The sequence below is a fragment of the Phasianus colchicus genome, chromosome 17 (genome assembly GCF_987193195.1).
Source record: "Phasianus colchicus chromosome 17, bPhaCol1.hap1.1, whole genome shotgun sequence".
Taxonomy (NCBI): domain Eukaryota; kingdom Metazoa; phylum Chordata; class Aves; order Galliformes; family Phasianidae; genus Phasianus; species Phasianus colchicus.
Window position 1 is genome coordinate 1,225,283 of NC_143452.1, and position 25,819 is coordinate 1,251,101.

The following is a 25,819-nucleotide window of genomic DNA, read 5'->3' on the forward strand; positions in this document are numbered from 1 at the left end:
ATACAAAATAAGCTTATGCACCATAACCCCCAAAACCTAGATGTTAAGGGACCTTAGTATTTCTTGTTCACAAAAAGTAATGAGGGTAGTTACTTCTAAAGCAAGGCTTCCCAACTGATATTGTATACAGAATCATTAAAAAAAAAGAAAAGCATTCACAAGGGAGCTACTGGACCGTGGAAGACTGAAGCTCAACCTTTCTCCACTGGTCCAAGTTCCAGGTCAATTAACAACTCTGCAAGCCATGACTGAGACAAGATTCTTGACATGATTTCCCCCCCTCCCCTTCCTGGTTTTGATAAAAACAAGGAATCCAGTAAACAGGAAGCAGCAAAAACACACAGAGTAACAACCTAAAATCTACCTGTTAGTGAAGTACTGAAGAACACTTGTTACTAATGCAGTTCAAAGAAATACTTAGTTACTACAAAAAAAAATAAAAAAAAATCTGCTATTTGTTTGTTAAAGAACACACCCATCCACACCTCAAACATCCATACTTCCATTGCAGACTCACGGCAACTTTCCACCACTTTCTAGCAAAAACAACATTTTAGCAATCAAACTCCACGTCTCCAAATGCAGAGCACACATAGGTTGCTTAATGCTGTAATGTAGCAGAACTTCGGGCTGCAAGTTGGTTCCTCACCTAGTATTAAACTTGCTATTCCTTTTCTAAATAGGGGCACACAAAGACCAAGCACTTCAAGAAGTACATGAATGAAGCTCTCTGCAAAGGAGCCCCTCAGCAGTGGGGGACCCCAAAGAAGCAGCATTTCAGCTCACCTACAGCAGACAGTGGGAGGGCAGGCTGGGCTCCTGGCTGCAGCAGCGCTGCCTCATACAACAGGGCTTCTATTCATAAATAAAACCATGCCAGCTTTGGCAAGGAACGCTGCACTACAGCCTATGTTAAATTAAGAAAATAATAATGGAAGAGCATTGCAAGGGAAATCTGAAAAAACAGCAGAAGCCATTTGATAATATTTACTGGGGCTGCAGATTCTGGTAAGAATCTGAACTGTTTCTTCTTTCCAGCTGGAGTCAGCTGAACGTCAGCATTTGCCAGAGCACACACCAACAGCACCAACACAGCCAACACCAGTGCAAGGCAGCTGATCAGCAAGTTGAACAAGAGCAGAGATGTTAAAGAAAAAAATTTTCTCCTCATCATCCCTTCCCCCTACACTCTCCCCACCCTCTTGGGCTCCTTTGGGTTCTTCCAGCCCCCAACCCGAGGTGGCTCAGCACAGTGCTCTCTGCTTGGCACGCTTTCCTTGTAAAGCAGGCTGTCCTCTTCACACGCAGTTCATTCCAGGATCAGCTTCCTCAGGCAGACACACTTGGCAGAACATTATTCCCCAAAGCTGCAAGGCTTCTCTCTGCTCTTATTTTTTTCATATTCTTAAGACTTCCTACTCTGCAATGACTATGAGCAGCATTTCAGGAACTGATACTCCAGAATGCAGACAAATCACTGGTTTCAACAGAAAGCATTTCCAAATCCATGTCACAAAAAGCACACATTTCTGTTGTTTAAAAGGCAGGGCCTTTTCCTCCTTCCGAGAGTCACCATGAGGTAGTTCAGATTTAAAAGACTATTCAACCATTCAATTACTTGTACCTTCCTAATTGGTACTCACACGCCTATCAAGATGCTGCAGAGGACAATATGCTGACATTAATGCTGATCCCTTTGGGGATTTATGATTTCTGTCTTTTAAAACAAGCCTCCACAATGTAGCGGTTCTTACTCTCTTCAGTTTTTAAGCTCCATCAATGTTCAGCCCCTGATCTGGTGAACCAGGAAGCTTTGAAAGAAGAAAGTTCCTCTATAAACTGAAGCATCTCTTTATATTGTCATATAGGACATAAGCAAGCAGTTACAGCAAACTCATGAGTAACAGCCTCTTATCTTCTCTATGGAAACTGCAGAGTCACTCACCTACCTGCACAAAGAGAATTTTCCAGATCACCCACAAATGTGATTAAACCATTCCCTATGTACAATCACATCAACACAAAACCTTGCCTTTAAACCAAATGGAGTATTACTTCAGTTCAAATGGCAAATTCAGTCCCACAATTCAGCCTCACCTCCTTCATTCTTTAACATACCTGCACCAACCCAGGGATCTCCTCCCACACCTCCAACAAAGCCCAACACACACACAAAAAAATGAGGAACTCAATGAATCACTGCAGTTCTCTGGCTAGATGAAGAAGCATGGTTAGCTTTGGCAAACTGCATCAACACAAGATAAAATACACAAATACTCAGTACAAAGCAGTGTTAAGCTTTATTTGGGATGGTTAAGATTGCTGTCCAGCTCCTATAATGCATTCTGTATTGCTGGGTATTCCACAGGGCTACAGAAGAAGAGGCAGGTAGAGCAGGTACTGCATTAACAAAAGGCACTTGCAAAACCAGAGAAAATAACTAACAAGAGACTGTCCTGCGTGCACTAGAGATGCAGCACTCAGACTACTAATGGGAGCCTCGAGATCTGAAATGTAGCAGCAGAAAACCCAAGTGCATTTTGCTTCCTGTAAACATGAATCTTGCTTTCCATCCATATAGCAGCATAAGCAGCTTCTGTGCTAAGACAGAGTAATGGGAGATTCCACAAACCATAAGCTGACTGCTGTTCACTCCAGCACTTTGTTCTGACTGCTAGCATATCTACATGCATACTGTGGAACTGACAAGGACTAAGTCCAATCACATTTTGCACAGCAGGTTTTTACTGCTCAGCACCTACTTTTGCTCTCTTACTCATACTATCTGCATACATCATGCAAAGCCTTGCATATTCATCAGTGGTAAAACAATGAAAGCCTCACCCAATTCACCCCCTACAATATGCTTGCCCCCATCAGGGATGGTCAGTGCAGAGAAGTCCATGGTCCCCACCATAATCAGAAGACCTTGCAAGTGGATGACCACAGCCACGCTGTGCTGAAACCACACACCTGCAGATGAGAAAAGGTAATGGCTGTATCAAGCTGCAAGACTGTACTTACAGACATTGCTATATTATACAACCATAACAACATCTTATGAAGACTTACACAGTCTCACAAACATTTAAACAGCCTACAGAAAAACATTTTGGCGCTGACTTGGGAGGCAGATTACAGCAGACCTTACAGCCTACAAAGTCTGTGTGTGCCATGCCTCCCAGCCCCACTGCTGCCATGCAGTATGTCTCACTGTATTTCATCCTATGTTGAACAAAAAAGGAAACAGAAAATCCACCAGTTAAAATACTCACCCAGAGAGTTTCTGTACTAGCTATTCACTCAAGGAATCCTGCTTGTCCATACACACACCCCGTCTCGTGGCAATGTAAGTTTTTGAGTCAGGGTTACAAGGAAACCCAAGACCCAGGGTATCCTAATCAATGGCCTTTCACACATTGATGCAGATCTCCAATCAAGTGCTTTGTTAATTCACTTTTTTTTTTAATTGCAACAAGAGCAGATAAAGGAAAAAACATGAATTAAACATGCAGATTATTAGACAAGGCAACAAGTTCCCAGGAATACTGTAACATCTCCATTTTCTATCCCAAAGACACTTCAAACAAGATGCCAGACTGCATCCAGTTCTTATGTGCACTGCATAGGATTCTCAAACAGATCGTAATCAACGCTGACTTCTTGCTTTCAGTTTGCCAGACCAACCAAGCACTATGCAGGAAGCAAACTCCTTGGCTGAGTAACAGCACCAAAACCAAACCCTGAACTGATACTTGCAACTTCCACAACAAGAGCAACACATAACTAACTCCTTATCACTGAAACACCCATGCAAAGCAGAAAGCTTTGAGTTTCATTGCAGACATGCTTGACTCCCAGTTTCTGGGGGCAGACTGACACTGCTGACACCCGCATTTGCTCCCTGTGTGGGCAGAACCACGACCTCCTCAAAGCATTCAGTGGCAGCAGAGCTGCTAGCAAACAAATCACCCTTCCTGGGTCACCATCCTCACACTCTCCCTGAGATTACAGGACAGTGAGAATGTCACTTTTCACCCTCTCATCAACAGCCCACACAGCTGTGCTGGCAGTGCAAACTGGGGGGGAGACCAATGTAGAAGTAGAAATTAGGAACGTGGGCAATTTTTGTAGTAAAGTTTATTTTCATTACCAAGTGCAATTAAAGAAATAAACACATGATACTGAAAAGAACGCTTTTCAGCCATCTGATCATCTCTTATTTAACTGTTCTGGTTTCTTTTCTCCTTTTTTTTTTTTTGGTCTCTTGTAGCACAAATGTTAGAGACATTCAAACACTGAACAGGCAGAAAGATTCTGGAAAAGGGTTCAAATCACGTGGAATAAAGCAGGCTTTCCCTCATCAAAACAAGCTATATTCAAGAACAACTACTTTGATCAAACTGCCATTTTTTCATTCAACCAAAAGTCTGCAATTTCTGCTTTAAGAATTAAGGCTTTAATTTACAGGAATGGGATCCACAGTGCCTTTGCAACAATGAAGAAAAATGAATTTTACAACATGCTGTAAATGCTTGAAGGAAAAAAAAAATCCTTTAAGACGACTGAGGATCTGTGCTTATACTCACCAAGAAGAAACTCGCTGCTTATATGGTCACGAGCATCCCAAGTGCTGCTGTACAACTACAGGGAAGAAAAAGAATTGTATGAATTCTGAGGCAAAAAGTACTTTAGAGCTTAAAAACCTTCCTATAGAATTATACTGAGTATAAATTTAATCTGGAAATACTGCAATACAGAGTAGTGCTGGCTATCGTGATCCAAATTACAGATCAATCCTAAGGTCCTTAAAGACTCTTTGCATATCCTGATCAAACTTCCCCATCATTTATTTATCCTTCACTAAACAGAACCCACCAGTAACTTGCTGTTCTTTCTATTCTGCACACCAGATATTCCAGAACACCTCCATTAACTAAGGCAGTAGACAGTATACCAAACTTTGTATGTCCAACTAACTCAAAATTCAGGGTACTGTGTAAATATATTTGAACAGGTTAAATCTACCATACAGCACATCCACCCAAACTGCACTTAAATGAAATTACAGGATACATTCAGTTTTATTGTGCACATTATTGAGAATGTCCTAGGAAACATCAGGCTGAAGAGCCAGGACAGATGGCTACAATTCACATTCGCCATCTCTTCCAACACTGTGTTAATCACAACAAGCTCCTGCAGGTGGCTTTGGGGCTTTTCCCCCTCTATCTTTCCCCACCCCCACTTCTCCCTTGTTTTTCCAATAGAGAAGTGGGAAGAGCAGTTAGGAATTTGTCTATCTAGCTACTATTTGGCAGCTAACATTTTAAAGCTTATCTGAAGTATTCAGAGACTTTATTCAATTAGTCTGTCCCAAATCTAACACCCTCTTTTCTTCTCACAGGCTGAGAGCTGCTACTGAGAGAAGCCTGGAAATATCACAGCACCAACCACGCTCTTATCGCCCAGACATTCTTCAGCTCTGAGGACCGAAACTAAAAAAAGAGGAAGCTTCAATTCTGAAACATCCAAGCATGAGAAACAGCACACAAACAAAACCAGGACTTCCAGAGCTGAGTCAAGGGCTCAAAATGCCTGAGCACTCCAGATCTGGAAGCACATCAAAATTCTTTTGCAAAACAATTACAGCAGACGCAGATTCACAGAACTGGAGTCATCACTTCTGATGCAATACAGCTCCTACTTGTGCTGGTGGCTTTCTGCTGCAAAACCACGGGGGTTAAACTTCCTTAACAAGTGATCTTTTAATATTGATCATTTGAAAACAATTAAAAAATTGGAATAGAAGCCTTCAGCAAGGTCAAGTAAGAGACATACTCTGATTTTATAAGCATAGCTTTTCAAGATGCGAGACTTCAGAGCTTAAAGGATATTTTAAATATTATGAAAACATATATATATACATATATAAAAATATATATTTAGGACATCTCTTACTCAGAAATAATTCTGACCACTACAAAAAAACAAAAGCAGCCAAACAAATCAGACGAAGAGATCAATACAGAACAATTCTGTCTTTGGAAAGATTCTAACAACTGCAGATTCTTAAATCTCTGATTTTAGAACTTAGTTAAGGAAGAGTTAAGTGTGGTGTGAAGGATATCTTAAGGCACAAAATCCACCAAGCAGTGGAAATGAAGAGTCCAAATGTTTAACAACTTAAACAGTGCTGATGTGAGCTGCTGGGTTGTAGGGAAACAATTCCCCAAAATCATGATAAAGTTCACCACACCAATCCGCACTGCAACCAGTGTGCCATGAGCACCCAGCTAAGTGAGCAAACCACGCCAAGACAACCAGAGGCAGTGCTCCTCCATTAAACCCCTGCTGAACGACCTACAGCCATCCCACGGCACAGGGATGAGCATTTTGGTCCTATGGAAAGTAAACCAAGAGTTTCTACAGGAAGTTTCTTCATCCAAACATCCTCTCCACATCAATTCGTGCAAGACTTCTCCAGACAGAAGACAGTGACAGAAACAAACTACAGCCACCTCAAACTTTCTAATTTAGCCTGAAACTAAATTTCTAATTGAGCCCACAGCCTCACCACAATTTCTCCTCTTTGCCCCCCTGAAGCTGCATAAATCCACTTCATGATGCTGAATGCACTGCATAGAACTGCCCCTTAAAAGACATTTCTGCCCTGCCTAATGGCTGCCTATGGCTTAAGGCACCTCTGTCAATTGAGAATGAAATCAAGAAGAGGAATAAAGTGGACTGTTTCTCATTCCTGCTCTATACCCCTCAAAAGCAAAGAATAACAAATAACACAAAGCTCCCTGGACAAACTTACAGCAAGGCCACATTCATGTTTTTGGTTGAGAGCGGTACTGCAGCAGTGTAAGGTTGGAGCCATTTGATAGGTGCACTGTCAGAGAGCAGCCTTGGAATTCAAGCAAGTCCACACCTTAGAAGAAACTCAAAACCTCAGGTGTTGAACTGACAAACTTAGTTTTGACCTGATGTTGTACCACTGGCTTTGATGTCACTCTGGATGTTCCAGCAGCATCCTACACACTTACAGCAGGCTGCTGAACCCAAGATGGTGAGCACCAACGTGTATTCTGGCTAGAGAACAACTTTAAGTGGAAAGAGTCACTAAAGCAGCACAAAAAAGGACCTGGTAACAATACCTGAGCACTAACAGGCCTGGAGCTGTGATTCTTTGAAATCAAACTGAAAAAACATCTGTAAGAAAATCCAGGAAAAAAAAAAAACAAAAACAAAAGTGTTTTTCATAGAATTCACACCATCTGCAGTAATGACCACTGTTCGCAGCCAACCAGTGTACAGTGTTCTGACACTTAACACAAGGCACTTCCAGTTTCATTATTTTTTTTTTTCCTCAACTAGGCCAACCTTACCCTCCTTTCTGATAAGGAACAGGATATTTTCCTGACAAATGAAGTGAAACCATGCATACTACACGGCCGTGAACTTTGCTGAGATGTCACATTTTCATTTACATTAAGGAGACACATCTGTGTAGGTGCCACACTGTAAGGAGGATGCAACTCTCTATGCTTATTACAAAAAGAAAGGGAAGGGGTGCACTTGAAGGCTGCTCAGACTTCTCTCCCCACTCAGAAACGAAAGGGCAGTTGGGGAAAAAAAAAAGTCACTGCATCCTTTTGCAAGACTGACGACAGCAGTACTGAGAAGACAGAGATGCAACCTCAGCAGAGGATCTGTACAGGTACAGAGGATCATGTCACACAAAAGCCATTAGCAATGCTCAGCAGAGTGAAGAAGCAATTCAAGTGTGGTATTTTGTGTAACCTCTGATACACTACTGAAGCCTTTTTTGATTTCAGCATTAAGAAGAACAGAAAACTCTTAACTCAAACTCTACTCAACAGTACTGCCATCCGTGTTCCAAAGCCACACAGTTCTACAGCTGGAGCACTAGAGAAATTCAAAGCAGGGCCTTGACTACAATTATGCAGAACTAGAGGACGTTCTCCATTTCTTTGGAAGGAAGTGCTGAGATTAAGTAGTAGAAAAATAAGTTTGGGCTGAAATTAGTATTTTAACCTCAGCAATGAGGTCAGGAAAGCTTGGGTGCTAACATCACACACACGAAAATAAAACAAAACAAAAAAAACAACAAACCCTGCAACAGTCCCCTCAACCGACCAGACAACTGCTCCTCCCCACTACCTCATTTAATACAGTTACACAGTACCCAGAGATACAGACTGACACAGCTAATACCTTCTTAGCTAATTTCAGAACCCTGCCTGAAATGAAGTTCATGAAAAGTTACAAGCTTGAAAATTGGGAACACCAGAACCTGAGGAGGTTCAACAAGGCCGAGTGCAGGGGTGGGGCTAATCCAGATATAAGACCAGACCAGGAGAAGAACTCACTGAGAGCAGTCCTGTGGAGAAGGACCTGGGGGTCCTGGTGGATGAAAAGCTGGCACGAGCCAGCAGTGTGCTCACAGCCCAGAAGGCCAACAGTGCCCAGGGCTGCATCCACAGAGGGGGCAATGGACCAAGAGAGGGGACTGTCCTCCTCTGCTCTGCCTTCAAGGCCCCACCTGTGGTACTGAGCCCAGGCCTGGGGCCTCCAGCACAAGAAGGATGTGCAGCTGTTGGAGCGGGTCCAAAGGAGGGACACAGAGATGCTCAGAGCAGCACAGGTGCCCCATCCCTACAGGTGTTCCAGACCACAGGTGCGGCCCTGGGCAGTCTGATCAGGTGGGAAACAACCATCCCACAGCAGGGGTTGGGACTGGGTGGCCTTTAAGGTCCCTTCTGAAATAGCCATTCTGTGACACACACAGCAGACTGCAGCCGGCTATATTCAAACGAGGCTCAAAGCTCTCAAGCCTAGTAAAACCACACAATGGCGTGTCAACAAATCAGCACATCTCAAGAAGGAATAAATACTACATTCTAACTGGCATTATTTTCTGCCACACACATCTGCAGTCAGCCAGCACGGACATGCTCTGCACCTGCACATACACTTAAATCCAGCACCTGAACAACAACAATAAAGCTTTCAAAGCCACCAGACGCAGCACTTTCTTGATCAGCACAGGCTATGGAGCTACTGACAGCGGAGTCAAACTAGAAGCAGTAAGTCAGTTCCTTACCTGAAAGAAGTGTTTTCCTACAGGAGGCTCCAAAAGTTAAGATAACCCTGTAAGCAAGGGAAAGATAGTTGAAGAACTGTAAGGAGTAAATAAAGAATAAATGTGTTGCACACATTTAGTGACACCTCTTAACATGATGGGCCATTAAGTCCAAAGCATCTGCAACTCTTCTTTAAAAGAAAATTAAGAAACTGCCACCAAAAAACCATCACATCTACATCAACAGGCAGCCCTAAGAATGCACCAAAGGCCAGAGCTCGCCCACGTGCCCTTCCTGCAGCCCAGACACATCAGCACAGGATGGAGCCACGCAGAGGTGAGCAGAGATGCTCAGCACGGCCATCCGACAGCCACCACGTCTGCTCCTGTCAAGGGCTGATGAACCACAGCCATTGAGCTTCTGGAGAATTTAGCATGCCCTACAGTTAACTTAGGGATTGCACCCTCATTCTCTGACCAAGAGGGAGAATTTAGGTCAATATCACTGCTTAGATTAGCCAGGAACTGCAGGAGCAAGAAAAAGAGCTTTGGAAAACTTATCCAATTAAAGGTAAGAATTAATTATACGCTTCTTACATTTCAATCAAGGCAGTACTGTTATAAGCAATTACCATGCTAGCCTCATTCCCAACGTGACCTTAATTAATTACTGTGGATTACAGACAAGCAGACAGTAATCTGACTGCTCAAGTGAAATCTTTCCACGCGGACACAGCGGCGGCGTTAATGGTGACAACGGGGGGAACGGGTGCGTGCCGACCCGCACCGCCTCCAGCTCCCCGCCCAGCTCAAGTCACACAGAAGTTAACGAAGTAATTACACAGCGAATGCTGGAAACGGGACCTTCATAAGGAACGGAACGAGGCCGGGGCAAAGGCAGCTCCGGGATACAAGCGCTCATTACCGACACGGAGGAGCCCCAGGTCACGAGCTCTGCTTCACGCGGCCCGGCCGGGACACCGGGTCCGCCCCGACCTCGCCGCCAAGAAAACGACGCGGCGCCTCCGGCCGCACGCGTTAAGGGCGCGCGGCGCGAAGCGGCTCCGCGATGACAGCGGAGACGCCCGTACCGCCCGGCCCGCAGACTTCGGCAGGGACAAAGAGGACGAGGATGCGCCCCGCGGTCCCGCCCGCAGGAACGGCGCGGCACCGTCAGTCACCCCGCGGCTCCGCCACCGTCACCCCGCGGCGTCCCGCCCCGCCCCGCCCCCGCGCGCCCCGCGGACCCCCCCGTGCCCGGCCCCGCCGCTCCGCCGCCCCCAACCCCGCAGCCGCGAGGTGCCGGGCCGGGCCCGCGGCGCTCCCCGGCCGCCCGCACGGCTCCGAGGGCCGCGGCGAGGGGCGGTGGGCGGGGGCGCGGCCCGGAGCTGCCCCGCTGCGGCGCGGCCGCGGGGAGCGGCGCCCGTTCGGTGCCCCCACGGCGCGGCCCGAGGGACGCGGGGACGCCCGGCCCTTTGTGCGCGGGGCCGCGTGCGGCCGCGCCCGACCGGCCTCCCTTCCCTCGCCTCGCCGCGGGCCCGCAACGCGGGGCGGGCAGCGAGGGCCCAACCCGTCCGGACGCCGCCGCGCTCTTACCGAGGGATCCGTACGGGAAAAGGGCTGAGAACGGCGCCAACACCGCCCCCGGGCCCCGCTCCGCGCCGAGCCCCGCGCCACCGACCGCGCAGCGCCACAAAATGGCCGCCTCGCTGCGGCGCCGCCACCCGCCGCCAGGGAGGGGCGGGGCCGGGGGCTGTGTGGGCGGGGAGGGGGGCGGGGCCAGGCGCGGGGCGGGGCCGAGCGCCGCTCCCTCCCGCCGTGAGGCGCGCGGGCACCGGGCGCGAGGCGCTGAGGGCGCCCTGGGGCGGCGCGGGAGCGCGCGTCGTGCTGCGGCACCGCGCTGCGCGCTGCCGAATCCAAAGCCCGCTTGGGTCTCATGACAGCCGAAAGCCAAAGCCGGGCTGACACACGGCAGCAAAAAGCTTGGCGGGAAGCGTTCTTGCGGCAGGATGGAAAAAGCAGGAGGCAGTAGAACGGTGCTAAAGAAAAGCTGAGCGGGAAATAGATTTCTTCACTGCTTTCACACTTCCACAAAACCGGAGCGCGGCGTCTCCGCGCCATTCCGTTTGTTTCTCTGCTCTGAGCCTTTCCGCTGCCCGCACTCAGCGCCCCTTCCCCACGAATGGACCCTCCGAGACCCCGCAGCTCCGGGGCGGAGGAAATCCCTCCTTCTCCCTGTCTCTCCCTCCTCTCCGACGGCAAACCCCCGTCGGCACGGGAGGTTGGTGCCGGCTGCCGGCGGATGGTCGCAGCTCGGACCCGGCGCTGACGCCGCCCCGCGGATCTCCTGGGATCGTGTGGGAAACGGGGCTTCGCGAGCCAGGAACGGTTGGTCCGCCGCTCTGGGAAGCGACGCCGTTCTCACCCGACCACGAGAGGCGCTGCGCTCCGTGCGGGGCGCTGCGGGAGCGGCGGGGGGGACGCGGTGCCGGCTTTGTATCTGAGGTACAAAGGCAGCGCCCGGCTGGGAAGGGAGCAGAGCTGGCCCAGCCCAGCGGGCACGTCGTAGTGAGGCGGAGGGAGCGAGGCGCGCTGTGCTCAGAGCCCGGGCCAGGAAGACCGTAACGAGGCACAGCGAGAGCTCAGCTGGCTCAGGAGAGCCCGAGCACGAGGAGACTCCTGCAGGAGGGGGAGGAATTTCCCGGCGAGGCGTTTCCACCTCTTCCTCCTCACAGCCATCCCCGCAGCTGCGCTATGGACGGGCTGCCCTCCTGCAGTGCTGCGGCGCCGATCGCGGCGGCAGCGTCCGGCAGCGCAGGCGGAGCCGCCGCCTCCAGCGCGGCCCACGCGGGGTCACTGCCGTCCCGCCGCGCCGTGCCGGCTGGGGTCGGACGAGGGCCGGCGCGGCTCGGCGGAGCTCCCCGCCTTTAAGAGCGGCCCCGTGCTCTTCCGTTTGGAGGCAGCACGCGCCGTCACTGCGGGATCCGGGCGGTGTTTGCGACTGCGAAACATCGTCTTCCCCAGCAGGCAGCAGGGCTGTCACTTCGGGGCAGGCGGCACCTTCTGCTGAAACCTCCTCAAAAGAGAGGGACCCGCTCCTCCTCCACCCCCCTTCTCTCCGCACCCCCTGCAGCCCGTGTGCTCACTGCTGCTGCCTGGGAGCTGAATGAAGCTCCGGCTCCGGCACGACGTGGCTTTTCTCCAAAAGAGCTGGAATGGGCTGAAATGGGTGGGGGAATCACCGACCCTGGAGGTTTGATGTTTGTAGTGAGGGACGTGGGTTAGTGGGGATATATTGGTGGTAGGTGGACTGGATGATCTTGGAGATCTTTTCCAACCTTGGTGATTCTGATTCTAAGGGGAATGAAGGAAATTGGGCTGCAAGTGGCGATAAGCTGACATATAACACTAGGCTTGCTTTGGGGAGGCAGCAGCCTGTGAGGACACCCTTGGTCTCATCTTCTAAATGCCTTCATGGGCTTGGGCCCTAAATCCTGCCAGCATCCAAGCCTGGCACCTGAGATCTCACAGTCCCTTGGGTTACTCCTTAGCAGCAGTTTGGTTCCAGCTCCACACTGGGCTCCAGCCTGTGCCTGAGCTCTGCCAAAAGAGCACGTGGCAGCTGCTGGCTGCGCCCAAAGGCTGATGGCCTGGGGGGCACCTCCTCCTCAGTAACCAGGTAAAGCAGGCACTGCAATACTGAACCTCAATTTAAAACTCCCACTGCTGATGAGCACCTGAGCCTCTCTCTGTGGACCTCCCAACACCAGCAACAGGACCCTTGTGCTTTCTCTTTGCTTGTGTTTTCACAGAAAGCCTTCATGTTCAGCCTCATGTTCTCACATCTCATATTCCTCCTCCAGACAGACAGGGAGGAAGACAATCCCCTGCTAAAGGGATACTCAAGCTCCCTTTTGCATACCAGTAACCACTGAGCACTTCAGACAAAGTGCAATGGCTTTGATGGTGAGGAGGAGTAAGCCCTGGGTGGAGGCCAGGGCAGGAGGAGTCCCTGTGAGTGACAGGAACTCTGACAGCAGCAGCTCTCAGCAAACACATCGCCCTTATCCATCTCACCCTTGGTGACTGTCTGCCAGACGATCCCTGGGTGTACCCACGCAGCCTCAGCACTGCTCTGCAGAGCCTCAGCTCGGCGCCGGCCCCACCAGCCGGTTCTGTTGAACCTGCCACCGCTTTGCTGTGCCCACATCAAACCCAATGCCGGGCAGCGTCGGGACAGGGGCCTCCAGTCTGCCTCCCTCCTTTGCTGCAGGGCTCCTGACGCAGGCCTGCCTGTTCCTCTGGTCTCTGTCTCACCACGGGGCTGACTGAGCGCAAAGCCTGGCAGGAGGGTTAGGCTGACAACAGACCTCCCACTGCCAAGGGATGCAGGGGAAGATGGAACCCCTGCGCAACTCTTACTTACAGGGGAATGTGAGACTACAAAAAGCCCTTCTACAGAGAGGGGTGATGAGCGAGCAGGATGGGTGGTCTGGTGCTTGCCATGTCCTGCACAACACCCAGCAGCCCTCAGAGCAGAGCCCTACCTCCCAGCGCCTTGTGCTGAGCAGACCCACAGCCACCCCTCAGCCCCTGGTAGCTGCACAGCCTCTCCAGGCACCGAGGCAGAGAGCGGGCAGCAGCCCTGGAGGCTTGTTGCAATTGATAGCTGAAAGAATCACTTTTACCATTTTCATGTGCAGATCCATAGGACACGATGGCAGAGATGATGAAAAGCTCACTCCAGCTCTGCACAAAAGCTATGCTGAAAACATCCAGAAATTCACCACCACCACCCCGAGCACCCAGCACTGCGAGGACGCTCATCCCTGGGGACACGCTCTCTTCCCAGGCAGGTGCCAGGTCTGCCTCTCCCCAGAGCACTGCAGCCAGGTGAGCTGTGTCCGTATGGCTGTCCGGCACGGGCTCCTCCTGCTCTGCTGATGGGAGCCAGGCAGGGGCACAGGGCTGTGCTGAGCCCAGCCAGCACATGACATTTTACACAGTGCAGTAAGAAGACAGGCCCGGGCAATGGCAGGGGGAATCCAAGTCTGTGAGCCTGAGCTGATGCACTTGGTTTGTAGGCTCTCTTGATTTGGGCAGGGAGTCCATTTCACAGCAAAGCTGTGCGCTGCCGAATCCAAACATGAGGTTGCAGAAATCTACCTGGGAAAGGGCCTTGTGAGGTTAAGACACTATTGCTCTTCCTTCTGCTCTTGTCACTGAAGGCTCCAGGTCCCACCTGTCTCTGCTGCCAGTGAGGTTGTTGTGACTGGGCCCGTGACTGGGCCAACACAGGTGATTCTGGACTGCTGAGTGCCAGGAGCAGCCCCTGATGGCTGTGCTCAAGGCACACTGCCTTTTCCCAGAGCCTCCAGAACTGCCATCACCTCCAGAGCACCAACAGCACACAGGGTGTGACCAGTGTGAGTCTGGAGCACCAGCACCCTGCTCCCAGCTCCTTCCTGGGGTGGGGATGGAGGGAAGGTCCACAAAGTCCCCCAATCTGAACATCACAGTGCCCCAGCCGGGCAGCTCAGCCTAATCACACCTCCAGCACCACCAGGCTGTGCAGGGCCAGCCACCTCCTGCACGCTGCCTGCAGTGCCCACAACCTCTAGATTAAGGATATTAGCAGTATATCCCCACTTATCCTCTGAGTATCCATGTGTGCAGCTACTGCCCATGAACTTGCCTAATCCTTTTTTGACCCTGAAAGGTTCCCAAAGATCATTGCTCCCATGTGTTTTCCTGTATCTGCTTCCACCTGTTCTCTCCCTAGTTTAACCAAATGCTCCATCCTTGCCGCCTGAGCTGTAAGAACAACAGCAATAGCCCACAGCCTGGTTTTGAAGTGCTGGCATCATGCTCATTCCCAAACATTATTCATGAATGCTGAAATCCAGGCTGGAAATGCAGCTCCAGGCAGAAATGGCCGTGCTTTTTCACAAAAAAGAAAGACCAGGGACAACCATGGAGATCGTATTTATTATTATAACAGAGGAGAGGCTGCTTTACTGATTCGTATTTACAAATCTGTCAGCAAAGAAAGTAATATCCAGTGTAATTTATTAGCCTATTTTACAGCCCTGGCAAGAAGCATTTATGTGTAATAGCAGCAAATGCCTATGCTCTGATTGCCTGCTACAGCTAAGTGCAAGGGATAGCATGGAAGGCCGGGGTGGCGGCTGGCTGCAGGCAGTGTGTCTGCAGCCCAGAGAAGGGGCAGGCAGCAGGCCCAACCCTTGTGGGGCTGGGATGCACACCCTGAGCCTGTTCAGTGATTGAAATTTTGGCAGAACACAGCAGAGCTGGTAACCACCTGCCTGCATTTCTGGGAATGCGGCCCATCCAAAGCACGAGGAGACCGGCATTTCTGAGGCCAAATAGAGCTGAACTGCTTGCAAGCACTGTGAAGGATGAGAGTGTAGAGCAGATCCTCACACAGCTGTGTGGTTTGCAGGCCCAGTTCCTGACAAGGGAGCAAGGTTTCCTGGATCACAGAAGCACGGGGTACAAGGGGAACTACGACCCTCGGCTAACATGGGCACAAACTGAACTGCCACTGCGGAGGTCTCTGAGCAGAGCTGTGCCCTGGAAACCCTACTCAGAGAAGTTCAGATAGGCTCAGGGAACTCCCTGCACATGGTACCCCGTGCCCAAATGCTTGGCTCAGACTCAGACATCAATGTGAAACCTCCCTGCTGGGCTCCCTGCTTGACTCTGCAACCCAGGGGGGCTCCCAGGTCCCTGCATGAAAGAAAGGTGTTGTAGAAATGCAAATGCAACCATGGATGCTACCAGCAGATGTAGCATTTCATGAACAACACCAGCACACAGCTTTTGCAGCAGACCTACCTCCAGCAGGAAAAACACTTCAAAGAAAAAGGAGAATGCCAGAATGTCACAGAATTAGAAACTGCTGCTTGCTAATAAGTATGCAACAGTATCTGGAGGCTGCGGGAAAATTTATGTGCTGCCTCTGAAAGACGGTGTCCCTGCTGTGCCTCACTTCTTGCTGGCACACAAAAAGTTGCAGGGGTTCAACTGCAGCAGTGAGGACACTGAGCTGCCTGCCTGCACTGCCCCATGCAGCTTCCACCACACCGCAGCTGCTCAGACTGCTTCCACTCTTCCCTTCTCTCCCTTTACCTTAAGTCCTCTGCAACTCCAGTAGGAGTTTGGTGGGGAGAACACAGCTACCACAGCTGACACCCAGCAGAATCAGCATTTCACAGTATTGCTGGCTCTGCACGGAAGAGCATCTGAGCACAGGGGCAATTCTCACCTATGGTGATCTCCCCTCCTTCCTTTAGTCCTGGCTGAACATGGAGGAGGACAGAGCATCTGGTGCTCAGAAAAAGGAGGTGCTGTGGGTGCTCTGAGCACCTCTGGTTCTCAGCTGCTCTTCAGGAAAACTGGTATTGGTTTGTGCAGCATGTGCAATGAGGGCTGGCTGAAAGGAGCTGCAAAGCTGTTAGGGGTTACTGTCCCAGAGGACAAAACCCACACTGAGGAATACCAAGGAGGTCACTGAATGTTCCTCTTGTCCCCAGGCCCCACAGTGTGAATGCTGATGGTTTAGCTCAGCACTGGGCTGGCCCCAATGCTGATCTCATGCTGCTGTGCAGCTTTGAAGCTGCCTAAAGGAGAGGGTGAGGTGGATATTGTGCTGAGCTGGCCTGTCAGAGCCTCCAGAATCTCTGTCTGGCCACCCAACAGCAGCAGCTCAGGCATCTCCTCTTCCAGGGCTGCAATATGTTTCCACTGACCTTGACAGCCCAAGGAATGCCTCTGCCTCAGTGAATCCCCTGCACCTTTACATCCCTCTATCAACAGCATTGTGGGGCACCAGAACAACCGTCACGCCTTCAAACAAGTCTGCAGAGGTGGACTAGGCTGCTCCATGGCACTGAAGTTATCCCCGGAGAGGCAGTGTTTCCACCAGGACCAAAGGGAAACACTTGTGTCACAACGCAGGAGCGATGTCCTCCTACCTGAAGCCAACTCTGCCTTCAGAACGGAGATGGAGAGTCTCACTGTCCCAGGGTGCAGGTCTCATGGATGTCACAGCTCCTTCAATGAGCAGCCAGTCCTGCAGCTCCAAGGAGGCCATTCCCCCTCTGACACACACAAGAAGGCCAAGAACCACCACATATGGGCTGGCACGTCCAAGGACTTCCAGGTCCTGCTGCTGAACATCCCAAGCCTTCCAGGATTGTCTAGTCCTTGTCTTTGAGGTCTTAAGTTGGGAGATGTTTGGGGTCTAACCCAGGGTGTGATAACAGCAAGGACAACAGAAGAAGTATAAATGGAGGGGAGAAGACTTCAGGCACCCAACAACTCCCCAGAGCAATGTCCTGGACCCCAGGGCCAGCGCCTCAGACCAGCCCTTTGATGAAGCTTGTGTCCAAGTGCACTATCAGCATGCGAAGAAAGGACATTTCCTTGCGTGTGTTCTCAAAGATAATGCGAGGGTCGTCAGACTGACAGCGCAGGCAGTTGGGGGCCATCACCATGGCCAGGTTGTTCACATCCATCTTTGTTCTGCCCACATTTGATGGCTGAGCAAAGATCTGCAAGTGGAAGGAAAAGTTGAGCTGGAGCAGTGGAAAAGGGCAAGAGACTCCAAACACGGGGCCTAGGAAGAGGTGCAAGGACAGCAGAGATGTGGCCCAACCACCATGCATCCACAGGGAAAGACCACCATGCTCTGACACAGCCGATGGTGCGGCAGCCTCTGCAGGCAAGGAACGTCCTGCAGATCCCAACCTGTCCCTGTTTGAGAACAGTCCCATACCCCACAAGATTGGGAATACTGTCACCCAGCAGAACTCCCTCCATTAATCTCACCTTAAACATGGGTGAGAGGCCCTAACTGCCAGCTGATGGCACAGCACAGCTCTCCTGCTAACCGTGCCCCTTGTGCCCCGGGCCGCTGGCTGGTGGCAGAGAAGCAGATGGCTGGGCTGCCTACCTGCAGGAAGTGTATGAGGTAACACAGCACCAGTTTGTTGAGCTCCGGCAAAAGCTGCACCACAGCCACAGCAGCATCAGGGTTCTCATAGTTGCTGATACACTCTTTGTAGAACTCCTGGGGGATCACGGGCTCCTCCAGCTCCCGATACCATAGCTTGAGGAGAGAGGCTGGACAGAAAGAAGGCTGCATGAAAACAACTCTGGTTGCCTTCCTACTGTGTTCAGAGACAAACTAGACAGGCAGACAGAATGCCTCAGGAACCAGAAGACAGATAAAGGATTCTGCACTTGTGCTGCTCCACCTTAGAGGGCAACTCAGAGATGCTGGAAGCCAAACTGCTGCTGCTGGCCGGCTCCCAGCTGCCCTGCACACTGCCTGGCTGTGCAGCCTCACTCCAACAGATCCTCCACCAACCCCAGTGCTTTCCCATGGGCGGCATTTGGAAAAGCAGCAGAAAGGCACAGAATAAAAAGCCGGTTGGTGAAGACAGCTCACAGAATACAGCAGTGTGTACGTGTCCCCAGACAGCAGCACGAATCCTGGGCTGCTCCTACACCTTTCCCTCTGCTCTGTACCATGGCTGAGGCTGCACACACACGTGGCATTCCCTTACCTGGGATGTTGGGGTCACTGAGGCCGCTTGGAATTCTCCACTGATCCACCTGCAACTTCAGTGCATTGACTTCATCTATGTCTCCGGGTATCCTGCAAGCAAAGGCACAGCAAGGACACTTCAGAAGGCAAATGGTGCATGGCAATGTGCCTGGCATGTCAGCTGGCCAGCAAACCATGTCTCCAAAATTGCTTCTGGGGCACTGGGGAGAAGAGAGCACACACCAGCAGCAGCTACAGAAGTAGCTCGTCAGAAAGAATGCTTTTAGACACAACTTTAAAATGCAGGCAGAAGAGCCACCTGTCTCCTTCCCTCACACATCAGCTGTAACTGGCCCCCCAGCAGCACAGCCAGTCCAGAGATAAAAGCACCTCTGGCTAAATATGCCAAGATATCAGAAACCACTGCAAGGCAGATTGATTCTTTTGTGAGTTACCTTCAATTAAATTTAATAACTGAAAAACTAACGCAAATCTTAAGACAGGCAAACAACAAAAGAAAACCACCAGGCTCAGAGCCCTGCGTTCATCATACAGATACTCCGTCTCTCTGGAATCCTCACATGCTCATCCACAGCAGAACATCCTGAGTTGTGTGCACCATCAAGGCTGAAGTGCTGCGTTTGATGAACTGCTTTTATCTGACAGTTTCTGTCATCCTTTTATAATTGCTTTCAGTCACTGGAGAGTACTGATTGGCATTGGTCTGCCTTTCAGCAGGACCTGCTCAGGGAGATCTCACATGTGATAATTATCTGCAACTTCTCAAGTGTTAATTACCCACTGAAAGCAGGAGAAAAGCAGCAAACCTACAAGTAGGGCACTGTAGTAAGGTCAGTGCAAGCTACTCTCTAGCAAAGCCCTGTTCCACAGCCTGCCTCCTGCAAGGGATGCTGCAGTCACAGCAGTGCAGTGCTGCGCTTTGCTCCCTGTCTGGTGCTGTCCTTCCCACTCAGTTCAGACTTCCACCTACCAGGCAGCCCCTTCCTTTGCAGGGAGCACATGCAGCACCAGAGGAGCACGTGGGGCTCACAGGGGAACAGACTTTCTCCAGAAGAGGTGTGGGAAGCTCACACACCGTGGCTGCAAATGCGGCTCTGCCAGCAGCCCGAGCTTGTCCCCTCCCTGCGCTGGCAGCCACTGGTGACAAAAACTCAATGCTGTGCTGTCACAAGCTCAAATCACATCTAGGGTTTCCCTCGTGACAATACATGCAAATGGATTGAGCTACTCGACCACCCTGAGCCACGGAAAGTTCACTGCTTTCTGTTTGGCAGCAGTGCTCTTCTCAGGGAAGGGGAACCCCGCGGAGGTCAATCGTCATTTCTCAGCTTTCAGGACTGATGCGTGGGTGGGTCAAAAGTAGCACAAGCTCACCTGAAAATCCCTTCAGTCTGTTCTCCTCCCAGAGCCAGGACCTGCTGCGATAGCTGCGTCTGCACCCAGGGCAGCTTGTGGCCCGGGTACATGTCCTGCTGCCGCAGCATGATCTCCTCCAGAGAGCTGCCAAACAGCGACGGCGTCACGATGGCGTTTCTGGCATGTGTGATCTCCTCCACTGTTGGCTTGCGGAGGCCCTGGGGACAGAGGAGAGCTGAGCACCGCCGCGGGCTGAGGGCTGCTCGTGTGTGTGCCACCTCTGGGAGCCCCCCAGCAGCCCTGGCTCTGCATGTGTTATAATTGAGGGGAGCCAAGGTGTTCAGCTCAAAACGAGCAAACAGCTGCTGCCTGCTGGCGGGGGGCAGCTTTGGAGTTTGGGGTGTTGTTGTAGGGGTTTGCACGCGGGAGCAAAGCCAGCTCGGCTGGGAGGAAGGCGCAGGGCCCAGTTTGTGCCTGGGCTGCAGCCAGGCCAGCAGAGGGCATGCGAACACCGGCCCCAGCTCAGGAGAGCGCCTGCCAGGACAGCTGAAAAACAGCCCGGGGAGAGCAGAATTCCAGGTATGTTCAAGCCCAGGGCCTGGCTTTGGATCAACCTCAGAGGTGCTAAAGGGCTCTGAGAAGCGCACACAAGAGAGCATCCAGAAGCTGCTCCTACTGAAGGACGCTTTGGAAGCGGCTGTCGGTGCTCCCTGGGAACTCCCACCGCGCCCATGGGGAGCAGCAGCCATTGGGGCACAACTGTGACCACACATCTCCTGCTCTGCCCTCGGGGACGACAGCAGTGCCACCCCTCCCAAGGTATTTCAGCTATCTGCTCGCTGTACACGGAGTCGAAATGGCAAGGACAACCCAGAGGGATCTGCAGAAATAAAAGACAACCGGATCTGGCTCAGAGGCCTGGGATGGACGGGCTGGGGCTGCGTGCCAGCATTCACAGCTCCGTGCAGAGGAAAGGGGGGGGGATTTCCAGAGCGCGGAGGCCTGCTCTGCACCAGGCATCTCTACTGCGTGACATCTTGAGCTGGAAATGGACGACTCTGCAGTAAACCAGCTACAAGAGCAGGCCCATGCGAGCTCTCAGTGTGGAAATGGGGATTCCCCAGCGATGGGCAACCCCTGCAGAGAACTTCTATCGCCCTGGAGACTGGGAGCCATCAGCTTTGTCCTCCAGGTCCCGAAGGCCGCAGCACAGCAGCAGCCTTCTCCCACACATCCACGGGGAGATGAGCCATCAGCCATGAGCCATGAGCAAGCCTCCTCCGCTCTCTCTATCTCCATTTTCCATCACTGAATCAGCAGTGGCCTCCGAGTGTCACAGGGCTGACACCTCTGGGACCTGGAAAGCAGAGCACTGCAAGGCAGCCTGAGCCCCCGGCACCACGCAGCCACTCACCTTCTTGCCCCCAGTGACGGCTACTTTCTGCAGTTTGCGGTAGCAGTATTTGGCATACGTGCTGATGGGCAGACCTGGCAGGAAGGAGAAAGGAGCTGTCATCCCACAGCGTCGTGCTGCTGCCACGCCACAGCTCCATGCAAAGCACCAGCACAGCAGTTTGCACTGGCACAAACATCCACCCCCATTCTGTGCAGCCTGTTCTGCAGGCAGGGCAGAGGCTGCTGAAACCTCCCGTGGGGCACGCCGAGCCCTCCCGGCCCCGCAGCCCCAGTGGCAGGTGGTGTTAGTGCAAGTTGGTGCTTGGGCTCCGAGGGATCTGACCTCACAGCTCTGCACCTCACAGCCCTGCACACACACAGTCTGACTGCTGACTCAGTGTCCGGCATAGGCACACATGTGAGCGTGAGTCCCCATTCCCCACTGCATGGCAGAAGCCGTGGGGCTCACAGGCACAGGGCTGGGAATCCAAATGATGCATGAGCTTCACAACGAGCACGCAGAGCCAGCCTCTTGCCAGGAAAGATTTCAAGTGTTTTAAACCAATTGTTTATGATTCAAACACTGGGACAGTGAGAGAGGCAGCGGCGTGCCAGGGCCAGAGCCAGCATCAGCACCGAGCCTGAATGAAGGCAGCGAATGAAGGAACGCACAGGGTTCTCTCTCAGCTTCCCAAGGGCCTGCAGGATGCTCCCCCGCTCTCCTGGCTGCAGCCTCCTCCAGCGCAGCCTTCAAACGTAAGACTAAGGAGCTCTGTGAGGTAACCTGGTGCACTGGAGCCCGGCGGTGTCACCGCGAGAGCCACAGCCTTCTGCAAGAAGGGCTGCTCTTGTGCTTGGTTCAGCTCTGAGGGCAGCAGAACCAGGATTCACAGAGCTAATCCCCCTGTGACACCAAGAGAAACATTTGCACTGACAGAGCAACTGATTGCTGGGAGAGTTTTTCCAAAACTGTTGGCCTTTTGTTCTTTTCCGAGTCAAACCCAAATTGCTTGCTGAAAGCACTGAATAGATCTGCCCTATTTGATTCCCTGCCAGGCTTAAAGCTTGCAACAGAGTTCAAAATACTTGTGGCTTTTAAAATCTACATTCTGGTCAGATGCTGCTTATTTCAGAGCAGCCTTTCAAGAGCTCTATAGCGTAGGTAAGCTGGTCAGGATCCTGGAGTTCCTCAGATGCTCTCGATGCAGGAAGAGGACAAGCTTCCCCAGCAGAGCAACACGTCCCTCTGTTTCGGAGGAGACACAGCAGCATCCTGCAGGCATGTCCAGGTGAAGCTCACTTTCTGACTTTCTGCTTTCCCAGGAACTCCGAGGGAAAGGCCCGAACCCCAGCCAGCACTGCCTGCGGTGCATGCCCTGCTCCAGCCACGCTCACACTGCGCCCACCAGGCCAGGCAGCCACGTCCCTGCCTGTCCCCACTCCCATCCCCAGCCACTGGCTGCAGCCAGGACAGGTGGCCTTGGCCTGGCAGGGCTGCATGGGGTAATTCCACTTCTGTAAGCGCACGGCGGGCCGATGGAATCCAGGCTGAGCTGCCATTTCCTGTGGTCCCGCAGCAGCCCTGCGAGCTCAGGAACAGAAGACTCCTCACAACCCACACAGTGAAAAACAGTTTGCAAAGGAAAATATTTTTCCATGTGCTGGCCTAAAAACACATGCTGAGAGCTTCTCGAAGAACCTCTCCTTTTATAACAAGTTAAAACCCATGCGAGGCACATGGGGGAACATACCTTCTGGAACACACTCTCCTGCCAAAAAATGTCTTAAAAATGCAGCAAACAACACGGATTGGGAGCCCAGCCCTGGACACGTACTTTCACACAGCAGAAGCCGTTGTGTTTGTGTGCCCAGCTCTGCGCCCTCACGAGATCCTTCTGCACCTTTAGTTTTCACAGCCCTGCAGACCCCGCGCCAGCACCAAGCTGGCAGCTCATTATCTGCCTCTTTGTACAGCTCAGAGCGAAGGCCAGCAAACATTCCTGTGGGATCAGGAGACAATCGTCCTTGTGAAAGCAGATCATTTATTTCTACTCATTCTTCTGCCTTTCAATGGGTTACTGAGCCGTGAAAGGATCTTGCACCACCTCCATACCTCATCTACCCACAGAGAATTAGGCTGGAAGACGAAGATTGCATAGGTAAGCGTGGGAAAATTCACAGTACTTCTTTGGGTGCCTGTCAGATGCTAAACGTTTGCTCACCCTCATGTTTGCTTACAAGCTCAGTAGGTATGGGGGGAGTTACGGCTCTGACTCCACCTTTCTCTGAAAGACATACATATCTTTGTATATATCACCAAATGCCGTTTGAAGACACTACGTTTAACTTCCTTATAGATTTCTCTGTTAAATTGTTGCTAAATTGCCAAGCATGCAAGTATCTCATGGCTACTAATTAACTTTCCAAAACAAGCCTGCAGCTTCAGGAAGCTCACAAGAAAGGCAGATGGGGCTGGTGGAGCAGACAGAGGTACCCCGAGGAACAGCACGGACACCCAGCACTTCCAGCAGGATCGCCCTGACTGAGCTGCAGCTCCAGAAGAAACTCTCCCATTGCTGTCACCTATGCAAGCTGTGTCCAGCCCTGCCCTGCGTGCCTCCTGTGCTGCACTTTGCACTCTGTGCCTGCGGGCAGCAGGTCAGCTATCCTAAAACCCCACTTCACTCCCAGAGCGGGTCTTTTGTTTGCAATGAAGCATGCAGAGTCCTGTGAAGGGAGCAGCACGTGGCCTGTCATCAGAGCCCCACTGAAGGTCACAAAAGCATTTCTGATTTTCAAGTGCTTCTTTCTGCAAACTTAATAAAGTATCCTTGGCGTGCTGTTTGAGTACAAGTTCTTACCTATGCATTTAAGGAAAAACTACCTCTATCTTCTTCCTAAGCCCAAGCCCTGCACACAGCACAGGGGGAATTCCACAGCAGAGCCTGCTCAGCCCACAGGTGGAGCACGCTCTGTGCAGAGCGAGGGAGCTGTCCTGAAAGACACCAAAGTCCCTCTAACAGCAGCACGATGACTTTTCAAAGGCTTGGAATGGGCTAAACTCTGCAGGGCCTGAACAGGAGAGGAAAAAGCCACGTTCCTCCCCTAAACGATGAGGCTATTTCAGATCTCTGCTCTGAGCCCCACAGGAAGGCTGGTTGGCTCACACCGGGCAGCAGCTCTGAGGTGGCTGTGACCAACGAGCAACCTGGGCTGCCTGCCACACCTGCAGGTGCCACCTGAGGGCAATCTCTGCAGCAGTGCAGCTGCCAGGTCCCCACTGATGCACCTGCATGCTGGAGCCAGGCAGGAAGCAGCATCCGGCTCCCCCCAATGAAAGACACTGAGGCTGCCATAAACAAACTGCTGCCTGACATGAATGCACAGGCTTGGCTCCAGTTTCCTAGAAACAATATAAAAACTTGAACAGACTCAGTCTGGGAAGATTTTAGGCCAGACAAAGCATTATCTGTTCTCCTGCAGGCAGCAGTAAAACATGAGTCTGGAGTAATATGTGGGCTCTTGTCCACTCAGCACAGATGTTATTTATGCCCTGGCTGCAAGAGCAGAGGGACTGCCCAGTCCAGGAAGCGTGGGCAAAGGTACACCTGTACCTGGGCAAGGCGGAGCTCTTCACCAGATGTCAATGTCCCTGTGAAGGTCCTCAGGTTGAGTGGTGGCTTTCAAAGTCCATAGCAACACTGAGACAGGTTCTTTTCACAGTGCTGGCTGGTGTGGCTTCTAACACTGGAATGTGCCATAGAGAAGTCTGTGGCATGTACAGATAGGCTGAATGACAGCCCCAGGTCAGCAGCCAAGTTAAAATCCTTGTTCAGTGAATGAAAGGGTTCCCACTGCCACCATGGGCACCTACACCCACCTACTGCCCACCTGCATCGCTCCCTTCTGCCCACGCTCCAGCCAGACCCCACACAAAGCTGTGCAGCAAAACTTCCTAAATCTAAGCCTATGCACTCAAATAAATGATCTGATTTTCAGCAGAGCTCAGCAATCAAGTGCATCTGAAGTCAGCGCAACCCTCTGTCTTGTTCCCTGCCTCCTTTTACCTTCCTCCTCGGTGTTTTGTTTCCTCTTTTTCCTGGATTTTGAATTCTTCTTGTTCTTCAGATCCACAAGCTCCTTGATACGTTGTGCAACTGAAAAGTCAAAGCACCATTACGTGAGCAACAGAGGAGACCAAATGCTCCCTGTCCTCCACTGTTTCAGTGTGGTGCAGAGAGGCTCTGCATTAATATCATGGCATGACAAAATCCCAAAGCCCAGCAGTGCCCACAGACAGGAACAAAAGCAGCCAGCCCAGCTCCAGGAAAGGAAGGTCTGCTCAGGGTCCTGCACCACAG

At 51.6% G+C, this 25,819-nt stretch overlaps 2 protein-coding genes across 14 annotated transcripts in view; both read right to left on the bottom strand.

The window, feature by feature from the left end:
• The window catches only part of PHF20 (PHD finger protein 20), a 65,189-nt gene extending 54,337 nt beyond the window's left edge, over window positions 1-10,852 (bottom strand). For 8 of the 11 annotated variants that reach the window (XM_031605639.2, XM_090151922.1, XM_031605643.2 and 5 more), the window contains exons 1-4: window positions 10,709-10,852; window positions 9,134-9,180; window positions 4,590-4,644; window positions 2,845-2,973 (exon numbers count right to left, since the gene is read on the bottom strand). The gene's annotated coding sequence lies outside the window, so the exon portion shown is untranslated. The remainder of the gene's footprint in view (window positions 1-2,844; window positions 2,974-4,589; window positions 4,645-9,133; window positions 9,181-10,708) is intronic. The other 3 variants (XM_031605638.2, XM_031605637.2, XM_090151920.1) reach the window with 3 other exon arrangements.
• A 4,226-nt stretch (window positions 10,853-15,078) lies between these two features.
• The window catches only part of LOC116236834 (rho GTPase-activating protein 39-like), a 42,340-nt gene continuing 31,599 nt past the window's right edge, over window positions 15,079-25,819 (bottom strand). For all 3 annotated transcript variants that reach the window (XM_031605651.2, XM_090151908.1, XM_090151909.1), the window contains exons 5-10: window positions 25,526-25,615; window positions 21,478-21,551; window positions 20,082-20,281; window positions 18,706-18,797; window positions 18,090-18,259; window positions 15,079-17,688 (exon numbers count right to left, since the gene is read on the bottom strand). In XM_031605651.2, coding sequence (XP_031461511.2) covers window positions 17,494-17,688; window positions 18,090-18,259; window positions 18,706-18,797; window positions 20,082-20,281; window positions 21,478-21,551; window positions 25,526-25,615 — 821 coding nt within the window. In that variant the 3' untranslated portion in view covers window positions 15,079-17,493. The remainder of the gene's footprint in view (window positions 17,689-18,089; window positions 18,260-18,705; window positions 18,798-20,081; window positions 20,282-21,477; window positions 21,552-25,525; window positions 25,616-25,819) is intronic.